The following is an 18,839-nucleotide window of genomic DNA, read 5'->3' as shown; positions in this document are numbered from 1 at the left end:
AGATGCAACCGGAGCGGAGGGGCATTGAAAATGATGAATAAAAACGTAAAAATATGATTAGTGTTAATATGAGTGTATTACATACATATGTTTAAATAACGAACTTAACAAAAAACAACAGATTTAAAGATTCACTGAAAAGTAGTAATGTTAACATTAAATAAAACATTATCAATAATAATTATGCGATCGCACCTATCCGTAAAACAAGCAAGCAAAAAAACCTCGAAAAAAACAAAATAACATAAAAAACATCAGGTTAACATGATGACAGATCATGATCAATGACAGATAAAGAATTCTTACGGAAAGTTACACTTTACGATATAATTTTTTAACTGTTAAAGGCAAACCCCATTTAAACACAAAACTTTTTAATCAAATTTAAAATAATCAAACCTAAAAGACTTTTTCTTAAATTACTAAATTCTTAGCCACGCTTCTGTTTTTCTTGGCTGTTGTGCGTCACGTCACAGATTAACAGGCCCACGTTTGCACCACAAGGCGATGCTGCAGACCACTAGGTAGACCGGTCGTAGAAATTTATGTTATACAACTTGTAGTCAATCTACACAAATATTATCAAAAACTTTTTTTCTTTTAAAATGTGTTCAGATTTTGTAAAAAGTATAAGTCAAAATCGCATAACTTAAATTTGATATGAGTTTCTTAGTTTTTAACTAATATAGTGGCGAATTACAAAAATTCCTTTTCAATGAAAATTAATGAGTTAAATAAAGTGATTTAATAAATTACTAGCTTTTTCTCGCGACTACGTTCCCGTTACATCTCGAATCCTTCATGCATTGATTTAAATGATTTTTTACTCCTTTATAGAGAGCTAGTGAGCATAGATGTTTTTTATTTTTCATCTTTTTTTATTTATTAAGAGCACTAATACTCTCTTTATAGGTTATTTTTTATTCTTTGAAGGATAATTGAGGAAGATATATTTTGTTATGATGTCACTAAATAAACCCTTGTATAAAATTTTCTACTGTCTGGTTTATAATGTTATAGTATTGCATTTTCGTAGAGCAAACTTTCATTCCCTATTCTACTCCCTAAGGGTATAAATTTCATAAATTCGCTTTACCTTTGTGCCAATTTTTATGTGTATAATCCAGAGGTCACCAAGTTTTATATAAATTTTTACTATCTTTACCCATTTGGTTGATGAATTTCAAAAATTTCTTCTAATTCTTTTTGTAGGATTTCATTCTTCTAGACCAAATAGTAAGGAATTTTCATACAACAAACTGTTCCGAGATAATTTTACTCTCTAAGAGGATGAATTTCCTAAAACCGCTTTGTGTAGCTAATTCACTAATGTCGTTTAAACGAACCTTTGTGCTAATATTTATGTATCTAAAGCTGGCGGTATGAACTCACTCCTAAAATATCTAAAAACGTAATATACAATCTAACTGACACACCACTGACAATGACAAATAATTTATTTCTAGGGTATTGTGTGTAGGTGTATTTTTCAGGTATGTTTTAGTATTTAGTCGTTTTACACAAAGAAATAGCCATTAAGCACTATAAAAATACTTATAATTATAAATTATAAGTATTTTTATAGTAAAGTTATAATAAATAATAATATAAATCTACACATATATACCTTTCATTTAAAAAAAGAATCATCAAGATTGGTAAAGCGGTTTCGGCGGGATGGATGCAACAAAAAAACCCTTTTTTTTCCAACATATTTTACTTTGCAAATTTTTATAAATATTCAGACTCGCCAATATCGTACTCCACCGTGTCCAGCCTGTTTAGCCAAACATAGGCCGATTCCTCTTCGGCGGCGTCGTGACCCTGGCCGATGGAAGAGTCTTGAAGACGCTCATCTGCGCATAGGAATAAGTTGACTGCGTAGCATATTGCGTATTAATCGATTCTGAAACTTTCTATCTCGTGTATAACATGTTACGCAAGTTTATTATTTTAATCTCGATTTTAATAGATAAATGTGTGAAATGCCACCTGAATATCTTCCGCCATGACATGATTTTACTTTTTTGTTATGGTAAAGTGATTTGTATAAACTTTATTCAATAGCGTATATTTTCCTCCATTTGGTGATTTTTTTAATTTTAAGCGAAAATTAAGTATAACATTTTAGGAAAAAGAAACACTGTAATATTTAAAAGAATAAGAAGAAATTAGTCTTTTTTGAAAGGAAAATATAGAAAAAATCTTCTATAGAAAAAGTCTTTATACTAACCAGAATCCGGTGACATATACGCGGTCTCACCGGAAACATTACTTATTACTTCGCATAACTTGAAGAATATCTACTTTTAATAATGAACACTTCAGAAATACACCACTAAAAACATTTATTATTTGAGATTAAAACTCGAATTAAATTATAAATATTAGTTACCTATGTTGTTATAGCTTTTATAGGCCTGTTTAACGACTTAATAAGTTACCTAGCGAAAAAATATGTGCGCGTACCTACCACTATTGTTACAGGTTAATTCGTTAAAGAAATATGTTACACAAATTAAAAAGGCTAAAATTTTAATGGTATTACTTGTGCATTATTGGCCTTACAAATGTAATTTGTTGGAATTATATCTTCTTTAAATATAATTAGACTTCTTAACGACTTTTAAGTTACCTAGGAAAAAATCTGTGCAGGTACCTACCACTATTGTTACAGGTTAATTCGTGAAACAAATGTGTTATAGTAAACGCCACGAATGTTTGGGAGTGATTCATCTGTCGCTACCATGTGAACTAATCTGTTCAAGGTCACATAAAACTTAATTCCAGTGCCGTGGTGTTTCAAGTCATATAATAATCAATAATAATCTGTTGTAATTTGTTGTTTTAACTGTCAAAACGTATATTTGGTTATAAATATAAAATGGAATGCCCCATTGATCGCACTGCAAGCACACCAATGGACTGACGCACAAAAACGAATCAATCAAAGAAACTCGATATAGTATCGTCTTTGTCAATCACGCTAACATTTTAGAATTAGTAGGAGGAGCGCAGGTAGATGATTAGACCGGGCTTTAAAAACCTACGTTTGCTGTAAAAAATTGCGTTTTTAATGTAAAAATGATAGCGCGCGTGTCAATTCTAACTTCATCAAGCGATAAATCACTCCCAAACATTCGTGGCGTTTACTCTACATATTATTCGTGGTATTAGCACAAATTAACTATAGTATTAGTGGTATTATATTGGAATCAGCTTGGCATTAGTGGGGCATTATATGAGAAATTTTGGTATTTAATTTGTACTACTTTGGCATTACTTTGGCATTAGTATACAGGCATTTGTCAGATAATCAAAAAGTTTTTTGATAAAATTTGCTTTTTATGTCAGATCATTTCTATGAAAAATTACATTAGATTTTTATTAAAGACACTGGGTAATTAAAACATTGACTAATAAAGCTTGTCCACTTTAAATAAGGGGTCACAAAATATCCTCCTTGGAGTGTTGGTGTTAAGGGGTGTATAATAAATTAATCCTTGTTTTATAATAAAAACCATAAAACATTTATTTGTGAGTAAAAATACACTAAAATAATTAGAAAAAAAATCTTGTACTTATTTAGTAATTACGTCAATATTAATTAATTTACTTTCTAGTCTATTTTATTTTATGTACAAATATATTATTAAATTTTAATCTAAGCATTAAGTAATAAAACACTTTGTGCCCTCTTATATCGTAAGGTTATCGTTAAGGTTACGAAATATACTCCTGGTTACACCCCTTACAGAAAACAGTGTAAGGGGTGTAAATAAATTGTATAATCACTGTTTTTTATAATAAAAACTATAAAACATTTCTTATTTGTGAGATTAAAAAAACAAAACAATGCATTGGTTAAAATAAGTACATTCAATACATATGTATGTGTTATAACATAATATAGCCATTATTATTATACTATTATTATTAAAATACTATGTGTGTAACATATTTCTTTAAAAAATTAACCTGTAACAGACATTTATATGCCCATTATATTTTTGTTTAACAAACCAATCAGGAAAAATCCAAAACCTACCGTTATAGGAGGTATAAGATGATTAAACTTATATAATGACAACTACTTATCGGATAACAAATTAATTACTACTGTCAGCTAGTTCAGCTACTGTCTAGGTAGAATATACCTAGAGTACCTACACCTACCTATGATGGAGGTAGATTAAAGTTTATTTTGACTTTACCTCTCACTTCGGTGTCACAAGCTGAATTTTTCAGGGATGGAAGTACAGTACATGCTATGGGGACCCTTATTCCGAATGTAGTACAAAATTAGACCGGGTAAAAGGGCACTATCATCAAAAATCGATATATTAATACCACCGTATAGAGAAAACAAATACTTATTTTTTGATCCAGTACACAATAAAGTCTTCGTAGGGAGTAATTTTTTATAATCATTTACAAAAAAAACATTTAAACATGAATAATCATTTCAATCATGCGAAAATTTGGTTTAAAAATAGATTTTTTTTAATATAACTTTCATTTAACGAAAAACGAAGGCCTAAATGAAAAAAAGAAACAATTTAAAAGTTTCGCTTATGTCTTGACAAGGTATCAAAGCAAACCCCATATTTTTTGCTTTCAAACTAATAAAGATATATCAATAAATAATTAGCGATGTAATGGTTTTTGCGCGCGCTGGCCGACTGCCGCCGCTGCGCCGAGATTTCCTATACCCTTGTATATATGACGTCATGGTGTGGCAAATGTAGCATTTTAATTCGATTTGGGCTCCCTTATATAGGATAACAGAAACATTTTCAATGTTAAAATGCTTAACGTTTCGGAAAGTTTATTTCTTTCCATCGTCGGAATACCCATAGGAATTTTTTGGAGAGATGAATCCGCCACAGAGGTATGACATTTTTAAGCTTTAATTTGCTAGACTTTGTCATTGTTTTATTTCTTTCCATTAGGTTTTATTTTTGCCATTAGGTTTATTTATTTCCCGATTTAATTTTTTAAAGATTTTATTATGGGGGAGGGAGGGTTAATATTTAAACTTAAATAAACTTATTACAGGTATCTGTATCAAACAGCCTCTCAGTTGTGATTCTAATGTAGCAAGTTGCAGCTCGCCTTATATAATGAGGTCATATAATATATACATGGTTTATTGTTTATTCCCTTAATACCGTATTAAGTACTTCTGTTGTTGGTTAAACAAAATACAAAATGTATTTTAAAAAATTATATAACGGAATCATTACAGAGTGTAAGCATAAGCAATGTACAGGGTGGATCATTTTGGTTGTTTCTATAGGGTATCTAGGAAACCGTGAGAAATATTAAAATTTTGATACTGCAGTCTCGGGTTCTTTTTTAGAAAAAAATTACAATGGCGCAAACGGATCGTGGCTATCTTGATCGGTTTTGAAGCTATAGGGGGATTTTCAAATTTTGTACTTTTTGAAGATGTTCGATAGTTTGTTTATTTCAGCAACCACGGAAAATGAATTATACAATCTAAAGGCACTTTTCTGTGTAGAATGCAGTGGCGTAGTCAGACTTTTTTCGAAAAAAATATTTTTTGAGATATTAACTATAACTTATGTTTTTTTTTTAAATAGAACCCCCTGTATATTTTTAAATTTTCTTATTCAGCTTAGCATGGGCTTCTCAAAAATATATAACACTTTATATTTATTTTCACTATTAACTTCAACATTTCCAATTTTTCTTAAAATATCCACTTAGTGGATAGTAGGCCGCGCCGAGTAACAAAGTAAACGGTTGTCATGGTGATCGGAACATACCTTTGATGGATGCGGGACATTTCATTTCAACAGATTGAAGTGTGTGTATTTTAAATAATAAAAAAATTAGTAAATTTAAAAATTTTGAGAAATATAATATGTTAGAATGTTATACTGAGTCTAACAAACATAAGCAAATGGCAGCTGATTTATATTTTGAGCGGTATCCAGAGCGCGAGCAACCAAACCCAGCCATTTTTAAAAGGTTAGAAGATAGTTTAATCAATTTTGGATCTTTTCAAAAACCGCGTCCGAAAAATTATCGACTCGACTATCCACTAAGTGGATATTTTAAGAAAAATTTGAAACGTTGAAGTTAATAGTGAAAATAAATATAGAGTTATATATTTTCGAGAAGCCCATGCTAAGCTGAATAAGAAAATTTAAAAATACACAGGGGGTTCTATTTAAAAAAACATAAGTATAGTTAATATCTCAAAAAATATGTTTTTCGAAAAAAGTCTGACTACGACACTGCATTCTACACAGAAAAGTGCCTTTAGAATGTATAATTCATTTGTCGGTGGTTGCTGAAATAAACAAGCTATCGAACATCTTCAAAAAGTACAAAATTTGAGAATCTCCCTGTAGCTTCGAAACCGATCAAGATAGCCACGATCCGTTTGCGCCATTGTAATTTTTTCAAAAAAAGAACCCGAGACTGCAGTATCAAAATTTGAATATGTCTCACGGTTTTCTAGATACCCTATAGAAACAACCAAAATGGTCCACCCTGTACATAAGTATTATTTAATTATTATTAAATATATTAATTACTTCGTCTTGCATGTTTTGTATTGGCACTGTGCCTGATAAAACGTAACACCTCCAAGTGGTGTTACAAGTTTGTTATATTTTAGCGACATAACAAATAGAAAGAAAGTGAAATTTTATAACGAATTGATTTGAGCGCCTAACAGCGTTTTGAAACGGAGCAGACCCTCCGCGACTTCGAGCAAGTACCATAAGTTTATATGAACAATTTCACATGGGTCGCGTATGCTCCGTCCGGATGATTTCGTCCGACGGCTATCTTGAAAAAACACGACGGACGGTCCGCTCGAATCATGAATTAGGTATGACTAAAACAAAACGAAAATTTCTCAAATTTTTCAAATATTTTGAACCAAAAACCAAATTGCGGTTATAATAACATTGGATCAAAAGTAATTTTAATTTGACTTTAAAAAGATATAGATGTTTATAAGTAATTTTACAGAGCTTTCAGATGGAGCGGAGCGTCAGCGCGGATGTTTTTTCAAGATAGCCGTCGACGAACTCATCCGGACGGAGCATACGTGACCCATGTGAAATTGTTCATATAAACTCATGGTACTTGCTCGAAGTCGCGGACGGTCCGTTGCCCACGCTTCGCTCCATCTGAAAGCGCTATTAGTTTTTAATTTAATTTTTTTTAGTATTATATTTGCATAAAATATGATGATAAAAAATGTTTTCAGTTAGTGTAGCATTATATTTCTTTATTCACAAGTATTTTGTTGTCTGAATACAAATAAATACAATATACCCGTGTCATTTACACTTGAGGACTTACTTATTTTATCGTATAATACACACAACCAAACTTATATGGAATCATCTATTATTTTTCGTAATTTTTGATATGTATGAAAAAATTTTGTGTTTATGAATAAAACTCAGTCCTTGCAAATGAATTTTAATCAAAAATATATATCCATATAGCAATAAAAAAAATTAATCAGTTCCCAAAATAAACAAAATGGTATTTTTTTGTAAATTTTTAATGGCCAAAAAGCATAAACAAAAAGAAAATTGATAATTTTAATATTTCTTGTTGCCACCTCTAACCCTTATGCAAGTTTCTATCCGCACTGGCATGCTTCTTATTAAATTATCCACGTTGTCTTGGGGTATATTTCCCATTCTGTTTATGCTGCATCAATAAGCTGTGCGAGATTTCCTGGATTGATTCAACGAGCTCTAACCCTTCTTTTGAGCTAATTCCATAAGTGTTCGATAGGGTTTAGATCTGGTAAATAGGCAGGCCAGTCCAAAACTATGACACCTTCCGTTTCAAGACATTCTCTAGACACTCTGTTGGTTTGGGGAGGTGTACTATCGTGCATGAAGCTAAAATTATCCCCAATTGCAGCTCTCCAAAGACTAACGATTGGTTCTAGCACCAAATCAACATATCTCCGACCCGTTAAAATTTGTTGAAGTGGTAACAGTGGAGTTTTTGCTTCCAGTATAATACCTCCTCAGAACATTACAGTTCCTCCTTTATATCTTGGTACAGATTTGGCAGCCTGAAGTCTCGCTCGTCTTTCTGGACTCAGAGAACTCGAATTCGAGAGCTATCTGATCTTAGGCCAATTCTGGTCTCATCCGAAAAAATAACAATTTGCCAATTCTCAGTTGTCCAGTTTTGATGTTGAAGGCGTCAATTTAGCCAGTCAATTTTATTTTGCCGACATAACTGCGGAATCCTTAACTCTCTTCTACTGTAAAATCATCGTGTACGAAGCCTTTTTCTTATGGTTTCAACTGAAACGTTCACACTTGTAGCTACCAGAAGTTGTACTTGTAGCTCTGGATGAGAAACAATGGGATTTATTCTAGCAATTCAGCACACAAGGCGGTCTTGTTGTTCAGTTGTGACTCTGACGACTTTGTCTGGGCCTATCCTTGTGTGTTCCTAACTCCAAATATCTTCCATATGTTTTCGATACAACACCCTGGGTAACGCCTACTATCTCTGCTACGTATTTCTGGAGCATTCCTTGTTCGGTGAGACGAATAATAATTCTTCCCCTCTGTACATCTGGTAATCCAACATAAGGCACTTTTTAATTGATTTGGATTGAATGAAAATCACCGGATAATCGTAATTTTACTACTGAACACAAAATTCAAAAGAAAATAAATCGTAGCAGTCGTTTATTCTTTATTATCATGTTTATTTACAACAAAAAGCCTTATCTTAAAGTTGTATCCCAATTTTTATCCTTGCAAGAAATTTAGTCAGAAATAAAGAGTGATTCCATATAAGTTTGGTTGTGTGTGTCACAGGCGTATCGAATAACTCGGCATTTTGCAAAAAGACTAAGCATATTATAAAACGCCGGCTTCTTTTAACAAAAGAAGGATATTTTACAAAGAGCCTATCTGTTTTCAGTCGTTTTGCAAACCGGGGCCCATTAGCCCCCCCTCTGTATCCGCCACTGCTTCTCTTTCAAAATTGGGAAATAATGGCACAAAAAGTGATAATTCTGTTAAATGGAGTATGGTTGTGGATGATGATTATAAAGATATAAATTCATTTTATTCTAAAAGAAAGCAAAGTTTCACAAAGAATTAAGCAGTCCTCTACACAGAATCAATTACAGAGTATAATGATTAAACGAGATATTAATATTATGGTTTTAATACATTTTGTATTTAAAATTATGTTGTTTAGAATTAAAATTTATGAAATAGGATTTAAGTTCTTTTCGTCTAAACATAATAAAATTTTGACATAAATAATTATTATTTTTGTATAGGAAAATATGGGGTATTTTTATTACAGCGTAAATTATTCAATATGCTTATGCTCATAGCTGACTAAACTTTGAACATTTTTAAATCTGCCTGGCCTCGAGTCTCGATTTGGTATTTTGTAAAATGACTGACAAGACGCAGTCTTTTAGCAGAAGTGTACAGAAAATATCATCATTGTTTCAGTGTTTCTGATTAAGCTTTTTGCAAAGTGACTGAAAATAGGCTTTTTGTAAAAATTCCTTCTTTTGTGTAAAAAGCCGGCGTTTTATAATATTCCTAGCCTTTTTGCAAAATGCCGGATTATTCTATACGCTTGCGACATATACCGGGTGCGTCTCAAAAGTGGCTCACACTTAATTTGGTATATACTTCCTGTTTTACCGGAAATGACTACAACTTTTAATTTTTAAATGGCACCCTCGGTATATTTTTACTTTATTCGATAGAGAATGACACTCTGAATAGAATGACATATCGTATGTCAACTTTTGACATTTTCGCTTAAAAACAAATCGTATTTTAAATTTCAATCTAGAGTGCCATGGCTGTGTTAAACACACTAATTTTTAATCAAGGAGCCTAGGAATAATAGTAGTCTAATATTTTGCGTGTTTTGTCCTGGCCGGTTAAAGGATGCCCAAATCGTATTTTTAGCCATATCACAATTTTTCAAATTGAACAACGGTTGCTCATAAGAATATTTGGAATAAGCATATTTTTATAAATAATTTGGTACCACACACGCGCTATTTCGAGTCAAATTGTCGTTATAAACCGCATGTTACAATGTCAAATAAACCATATGCAAAAATGTCAAAAGTTGACATATGATGTGTCATTCAATTCAGAGTGTCGTATTCTATCGAATAAAGTAAAAAAATACCGAGGGTGTCATTTAAAAATCAAAAGTTGTAGTCATTTCCGGTGAAACAGGAAGTGGCCAAAAACAATTGAATACGTCAATCAATCCTAATTTATGTCATGTATAGTAACATACCAAATCGTTTTATTATCTGAAAAAATAAAAAAGTTATAGGGGGTGAGCCACTTTTGAGACGCACCCGGTACATCGCGTTAAGTGCATTCATCACGGCTGTTGGTTACTGTTAATAATTAGTTGACAAAAAAAGTATAAAGTTGCTTATTTTAGGTACGACAGTTCCAGAGAACGATTGTTTTTGCCAAAAAGACTGTATGCCGTCGGGAGCATTAGACATATCCGCTTGCCGGTACGGATCACCAGCCTATGTATCTCTTCCACATTTTCACAAAGCAGATAGGTTCTACACTGATTCTATCGAAGGACTGAAATCTGAAGATGATCTACATGATTTTTTTATGGTTTTTGAGCCGGTAAGTTGCGCAGATCTATTTTTTAAATAATTATTTTATACCAATAATTCATTCTATAATACCGTGCTGGCAACGGTTACTTTTGGGTCGGCATTTAGATGTGTGGAAGTAAATCGCATAGGGATCTTATTAAGTCGGAGTGAGAGAAATGCGACCGACCGACGCGACGCGCGACGGTGTGCTGTTGCAGCGTTGCCGATACGCCTTTCCCTATCAAGTAAATTAAAATCACGATCGCAAACCGTTTATTTTTAAGACTTTTTTTCAAGAGATAACTAGATAAAATTATTAGACATGTTTCTGAGCATCTGAAATGGAATTATAAGGATATGGTTAGGGTGTCATTTTTTTATAACGAGAAAACGTCAGTAATCGCGATAATTTAAAAACTCAACTTTTTAACAGATAACAGGCCATAACTCAAGAACCACTTTAGATATTGAAACTTTTTTTTATTTTCAAGATCGGATATTTTACAATATGTTTACATAAGAAAAATTCGATAAGGTTGTTTTTTCTATTCAAAAATTGTAAACAATCCATCCGTTTACCTTTAGAGCATAGCAATTTTCAGCAATCGTGTAATGTTTTTATTGATAAAGATTTTCACATACTGTCTACAAAGAAAATACAGCAGAAATATTAACAAAGTTCTTGAAAACACTACAATCTATTATTTCTAATAGATTTCGAGATATCGATTTTTGAATTCAGAGTTCTAATAGCGCGACCACTATCGAACACCCACTCAATTCCACTTATTTTTACCAAAAATGCAAGTGTTTCTAGCTTGCACTTAAAAAAATTCCATGGAGTAAGGGAGTTTGTGCAATGTTCTTTCTACCCGCTAAATATAATTTTGTAACCTTAATAGTGTAATTATATGACATTGAAATATGTGATATTGGTCTAGTTATTGTGTTGTTGTTAAAGTGATATACATGAGATAACATCTGTTCCGGATTTCGATATCGTTTAGTGTGATATATACATCCATTCGATTTACAACGTTCTACGACGTTTTCCGATTCCTAACCGCCACTCTTCTCTATCTTGCCACATGTTATCTCATCAAGCTGTCTTTGGTCCAATTCCTTCCTTATTCCTTCTCTCCAGCTTATTCTTGGTCTTGCTCTTCTTCTTCTACCTTGAGGAATTTCAGCAGTTGTTTTGGAAGCATGTCATCTAACATCCTTTGTACATGCCCGTACCATATCAACTGTTAGGTTTTGGTATCATCAACAATCGCAGATTTAGCTCCCATCATTTTTTGTGATGATATTCGATGTCACGAAATTTTCTATTATCAACATATTTAAAATTGGGCAAAAAATCGCTACCTGTAATATTTTTACCGTGTATTAAAAGTAGCAGTAACGGTCGTTACCGAGATATGAATAAACCGTGATTGGCTATGTCTATTGGCTATGTATTGATAGGGCAAACGTCGCTTGTTGCGTGTCGCGAGTCGTGATGTACTTTTTTTCACCTAAATACATGTATGGGTAGTTGCATAAAATTGTTATGCAACTAAATACACATTGCGTATGTATGACTCACTGTGTATACTTTGTCAAGTGAATCTTTTGACTTACTCAGTCATTGTGATTTTAGAACATTGCGGTTATAACTTTAGAATTTCCATCTCGCGAAAATCCCCAATATTTTAGATTCTCTCCTTCTCTCTTATTAGGCAGAATTCTAAGTAATTTGAGAATAATTACTCATGCTTAATGTAAGAACCAACTGACGACAGCTTCTGTAGCTAAAAAATATATACATAAAAATTTTATAGCCAAAAAGTCGCAGACTAAGCTTATTAAAGCTATTTAAAACTAACTAAAGATTTAACCCAAGTAGCAAATGGACGTTATCTAACGTCGGGTATACGTCGCGTTCAATAAACCCGACGTCGCGTCGGGCACCAACGTCGGTTCGACCGCCTGACGACCCTCATTTGCAACTAAATGGGGAATACAGATTACGATTACCAACGTCATATTACGTTGGATTTCAGTTACTTAAAATTCGTCGCTAAGCACTTATGTTATGTTTGGTTTCAAATTCGCTACAAAGAATACATAAAAATTTTCACAAACAAAACTACCTAATTACAAATGGATTCATAATCACTCCTCGAATATAACTATAAGTGTACTACCCTATTTCATATAACAATAATTCTGAATCTGAATAAAATACTCAACGGAAAACAACGAGCGCCTTCAAAATTAGGTAGATTTATGAAATATTATTTTCTAGCTGGTTTAATAATAAAACTGTACTGTGGTTGCCTCCAAACTCATCCTTATCAATATTATTCTACTAAAAATCGGAATGTGAATATAAATTTTAAAAACAAAAAACGATTTTAAAATGGCTGACAATCGGACACTTGTTAAGAATGGCGGATTTCTGTGTCCGACTTAATATGAACTACCAATATACCAATTCCGACCGGGTCTCCAACATTAGTCGTCTCACACGACTGAAGTCATCAAACCGGACGACCGGCTATCCGTATTATGACGTATATAATTCCAACGTACGCCACGTAAAATTTGCGATCGGCCGGCATAGGTAGGAGCATCCGTCGTCGGCCACAGAGCATATAATTTTTGGTATTCCTGGTAACTGGTTAATAAGTTTATTATAAGGCATATAAAAGCGACGTCACCGGTCGTATCACCAGCACCCGACCTAAATTTGCACAAAGTCTGATGTCGCCTCAAGTCAGATTTAGTTTGAAGTCAGATATATGCTACTTGGGAAGTTAGTTTGACTGTTTTTTAGAGGAAATATAAATCTTACCATAATAAAGGTTTTCATCTTACCAGAGAATGGAGCACTAGAGACATATTGACTCTGTTTTACTGTTTCTTGGAAATATAGTAAATTTGTAACAGTTTTGGATGGCAAAAAGACATTTATGTCATCCTAAATTTTTCGATATCATTCTGAGTCGTCTGTTTTGTTGCTTCTACAGATTTTTTTTCTTTCAACAGAAAAAAGCCAAAATTGTCTCATTCTAAAAGCAGAATATAACATTTTTTCTTTAATCTCTAAATCATTGTACCGGGTGGCCAACTAAGAATGGACGCCGCCTGTATCTCAGAAACAGAAAAAAATTCTAAAAAGTAAATCGGCCAAGAGAAATGGCTGGAAATTATTTTCAAGTTCGAAAAAATAACGCTAGGGGGCGCTTCTCCGATAGCCTATCAGAAAACAGGTGTTTTCTCAAAAATATGCAGGTGAACAGGCATTTTATATATATTAGTCGGTTTAGAACGTTTTTCTACGTTGTCCGATACCCAATTTCCAGCCTGTTCTATTCGTACAATCATCTGTTGATAGGTTTCTTTCACTCATCGCTTTGTGTACGCTTTTTTGCCATTCCAGTTTTGGTCTTCCCTGTTTTCTTCAGCCCTTTGGTTGCCAATTGATTATTTTCTTGGGCCATCTAGTGTCCTTCATTCGCTCTACATGTCCGTACCAGATCAGCTGCTTTTTCTCTATATCCTGTGTTATCGTACCTTCTATACCCATTTGTTGTTTTATGGTATTATTTCTTCTTCGTTGTTGTCTTGAAATTCCCATTGATCTTCGAATGACATCCATTTCTACGGCCTCTATCCTCTTCTTGTATCTCTCAATTATTCTCCATGTTTCTGCTCCATACAGGAGGTTGCTCTTTATCATGGTTTCATATATATTGAATTTTCTTCGCTTTGTTATTGATTTGCTTGCTAGAGCAAATCAAGAACAGGCATTTTAAATATTATTATTGTAAACATCGAGAAATTTGTAATTTTTTTGATACAGAGTATTTTGCTCTGTCTCATAAAATAAAGTTGTGGGGGAAGGTTAAACTTGCTTTTTTTTAAATAAGGATAACTCTGGTTTATGTTATCCGATTTAAACAAACTAGAGCTCGTTAAAAAGAGCTTTTCTTCCTTAATGATTCTCAGTATAAGTTGTGTTTCCACAATTTTTTTCGTGGTATCTAGAGGGCGCTATTTGACATCATAACAGATATTGCGTTTTTGCATAAAAAATTTAAATGGGAGGCTATATTTCTCTTTACACAGTTAAATAGAGCACAAAATTTCCAAGATATCAGCGTAAACCGCAACTTTCTACCTTCTCTCTAACCGGAGATATTAAGAGAAGAAGTTATGTTAGGCTGCCGCTTAGGATTATATGGTCTAAAAATTATAGTAGTAGGCTAGAAAACAAAAAGAGGCAATTTGGTTACGTCAAAATATCAAAAAGTTTAAGTTCAGTTTTCATGCATCCGAATTTCGGGCATTTTCTTAAAAAAATTACGTCATAAATAGTTTAACGTGTTTATATAACATTATCGTCCATCCATATAATTTTTACCAATTTCTTGGTTAATTAACGTAGATCTTGGTTAATTAACTCAGACTAAAATGTCCGAAAGTCGGACAATCAATAATTTTATTAAAATGTCTAGGAATTTTGTGACGCCATATTGCTTTTAAAAAAAACGGCCAAATTTCCTATGGCCGAAAACTAGAGGTTTATTTCATGTAATGTCATTTAGTTATTAATCCAAGTTCGTCCTTGATTTCACTTATTTTCATGTTTTACCTGTTGTTTGTGTGATTTATTACTATTTTATAAAATTTGTGTCGTTTGAATCAGTATTCATACAGCACCGAAGGTGCGAATCTTAACAATTTGCACTACTGGTTCAAATCTGCCCTTGATGCAAGTAGTTCAGCATCAAGATCGTTGGTCGATAAATGTTTAGGCAGGAATTCTAGGATGGCGAATGATTGGACTTCTTTAATTATCTGAATGAAATGAACTATCCACAATTTCTAAGAGATGAATTGCTAATTTTGTTAGGGAATCCATCATGATGAAATTACATTTGTTGCAATTTCATCAGCAATTTCATCAGTTGGGCCGCTTATTTTGCTATGAATGTGTGGGGCTTCTTGGATACCACTTACTATAGTAGATAGAGACGCTGGAGCAGCATATTTCCATGGCCAGCTAGGTCATCGGATTTAATATGCCTGGGTTTTAATTTATGTGGTCGAATCAAGAACGAACATGGATAAATAACAATTAAATGGTATTCAAATGAAATTAAACTATATGTTTTGATATTTTGACGTAACCAATTTACCTCTTTTTGTTTCCTAGCCTACTATTATAATTTTTAGACCATATAATCCTAAGCGGCAGCCTAACATAATTTCTTCTCTTAATATCTCCGGTTAGAGAGAAGGTAGAAAGTTGCGGTTTACGCTGATATTTTGGAAATTTTCTGCTCTATTTAACTGTGTAAAGAGAAATATAGCCTCCCATTTAAATTTTTTATGCAAAAGCGCAATATCTGTTATGATGTCAAATAGCGCCCTCTAGCTACCACGAAAAAAATACTGGGAATCATTAAGGAAGAAAAGCTCTTTTTAACGAGCCCTAGTTTGTTTAAATCGGATAACCTAAACCAGAGTTATCCTTATTTTAATAAATGCAAGTCTAACCTTCCCCCACCACTTTATTTTATGAGACAGAGCAAAATACTCTGTATCAAAAAAATTACAAATTTCTCGATGTTTACAATAGTAATATTTAAAATACCTGTTCACCTGCATATTTTTGAGAAAACCCCTGTTTTCTGATTAGCTATCAAAGAAGCGCCCCCTAGCGGACATTTTTTGAACTTGAAAATAATTTCCAGAGATTTCTCTTGGTCGATTTACTAATTAGAACTTTTTTCCCAAAGTTACACGATAAGTAGTTTATGAGATACAGCCGGCGTCCATTCTTAGTTGGCCACCCGGTACCTAGTTCGTTAAATATGTATACAGGGTGATCCGCACTGTATTCCGTAATCTTCGGCCGCATATTTTGCAGATAAAAATAAGTAAAAAAGTTCGTATAAATGTATGTCCTAAAATGCTTAGTTTTGGAAATACAGGGTGTAAAAGTTTCATTTTTATTTTTTGTGCCAAAAGTTCAACAGAAGCTGTTTTATCATCATTTTTTCGCAAAAAGTTTATGATTTAAAAAAAAAATAAAAATTTATCAAATTTATTATTTCAGTCAAGTAACTATCTACTCATCGTGTTTATATGGAGTCATATTGACACCAAAATCAAATTTCTCATGTTAAAAAATAATCGTAGTTATTATAAATAAATCAACTTCTACAAATTAGTTTCTAATGTTTCACATGTTCGAAAGGGCTACCACCCTCCCTTATGCACAAATTTATTTTTTGTTCAATCTTATTTATAGCTCTTTGAACATCACTTCTTGTTATAGTTCCGAATGCATTTTGTAGTCTTTATTGTAAATGTTGAAATGTATTGATTTCACTTTTATGAATGACGCCAAGTATGCCCCTTTTGTTATTGCATTTCATTTTCCGTATTCAATGTTTTACCCCGCATCATTATTAAGTTTGAAAGCTTATCAATATTGTATCGATGAATAGATTAAATCTTAAAAAAACAGAGCCGGACTTGAAATTAGTTTAAATATATTATGTTCAAATGTCCGAAACATTACAGTTATTGCATTTAATTTTCCGTATTCAATGTTTTACCCCACATCATTGTTAAGTTTGAAAGCTTATCAATATTGTAACGATGAAAAGATTAAATCTTAAAAAAAATAGCCGGACTTGAAATTAGTTTAAATATATTATGTTCAAATGTCCGAAACAAAAAAAATATTAAGTGTGGCATATCATTGTACTCAGGAGACCGAGTTCTTTCAAAATCTGATATAAAAAATGCAGGCCGGTATTTAAAAAAAATAAGTTGGTAGTAATCTCACAAATTATCAGATAATTAGAAAATCTAAAAATACTATCAGATAGCCCTAATAAAGTGGCAATTAGAATGTGCAATTAGTTTTTTGATTTCCTAAAAAGTAACGCCAGGAAAAAATAAAATTGTTTTTCAAAAAAATCCGTTTTTCCAAAAAACTTAGCAATCCTTGAAATTTTTAAAACTTTTTTGATGACATCTTGGTGAACATCCTAAGGCGCAACTTTGCCCCAATTTAACCAAGTTCGTATCTATTGCGGTTACCTCGCAACTTCTAGAAGTAAAAGTTGTCTCTTCATATTTTGTCCATTTCGCTTTTCATTTGATTCAAGTCTAATAGCAACCTCGAGGGGTGTCTCACTCGGGTAAAAAATTTACACGTACTGCCAAAATATCCTTCCACTGCTAAGCGACTGCCAATGACTATGAAGAAGACTGCTTATGACTGCCATGTAATTATTATAGGCGACTGCCATAAGACTGCCAATGACTGCCAGCGACTGCCAAGAAAATGTACAGGTAATTCCAATAGTGAGACACCCCTCGAGCAACCTTTATAAAAATTTAATATCATTAACTTGCAAAAATTTTAAAAAGTACTTTTTGATTCCTCATCAAAAAATATGAAAAAAGTTATTATAAACATTGCTATGGAAATGCATAGTTTCATAATTACAGGGTGTTAAAACTTTTTAAAATTATTTTTTTTGTAACAATTATCTTAAATATCATTATTTTTTTATTTGAAATTGCTGTATGCTGGACTAATGCTAATGATAACTAACAGTAATAATATTTAATAATAAATTAGGTAAAATATAAAATTTATTAATTATATTAATTGTGATTAATAAACTTGCGTTTATCTCATCCAGGAGGCCGAAGTGAGCAAAATATCAAGAGATAACTTTTAATTGGCATTGAACGGTCTACACAATTTTGATATCAAACGAAAAAAGTCAGTGGCGCACATTTTTTTTTGAAAATATCCCAGTGATAACCCATATGCACGTCCCTGATGCATTTATTAACACTTTTTTAGCATTAAAATATGTAACATAGTAACACCCTCAAAATTCCATTCAAATCACTAAAAGTACTCGGAAGGAAATTATAATAAATCGAAAGATTATTATGACTTTAACATCTTGTAGCTACGAAACAAAGCAGAATCGGAACTATGTTGGTATGAAAAATAAGTCTTATTTTTATGTGAGGAATCTACCTACGAGAGATGGCACATATTTTTTGAAACACCCTGTATAATTTTTGTTTTTCGATTAGAGGCAAATCATCAATAAGAGGTCCACAGCCTACTAGATCAAAGTGACGAAGTTTTAAAAATTCTGTATTT

At 32.5% G+C, this 18,839-nt stretch overlaps 1 protein-coding gene across 5 annotated transcripts in view; it reads left to right on the top strand.

Moving 5' to 3' along the window:
- The window catches only part of LOC115887575 (protein croquemort-like), a 155,042-nt gene that overhangs the window by 90,777 nt on the left and 45,426 nt on the right, over window positions 1-18,839 (top strand). For all 5 annotated transcript variants that reach the window (XM_030907039.1, XM_030907038.1, XM_030907036.1 and 2 more), the window contains exon 7: window positions 10,468-10,670. In XM_030907039.1, coding sequence (XP_030762899.1) covers window positions 10,468-10,670 — 203 coding nt within the window. The remainder of the gene's footprint in view (window positions 1-10,467; window positions 10,671-18,839) is intronic.

Source organism: Sitophilus oryzae, unplaced genomic scaffold (genome assembly GCF_002938485.1).
Source record: "Sitophilus oryzae breed Bouriz unplaced genomic scaffold, Soryzae_2.0 scaffold_578_pilon_pilon, whole genome shotgun sequence".
NCBI classification, from domain to species: domain Eukaryota; kingdom Metazoa; phylum Arthropoda; class Insecta; order Coleoptera; family Curculionidae; genus Sitophilus; species Sitophilus oryzae.
The sequence above is the reverse complement of the archived record's forward strand: the minus strand, read 5'-3'. Positions and strand labels throughout refer to the sequence as shown.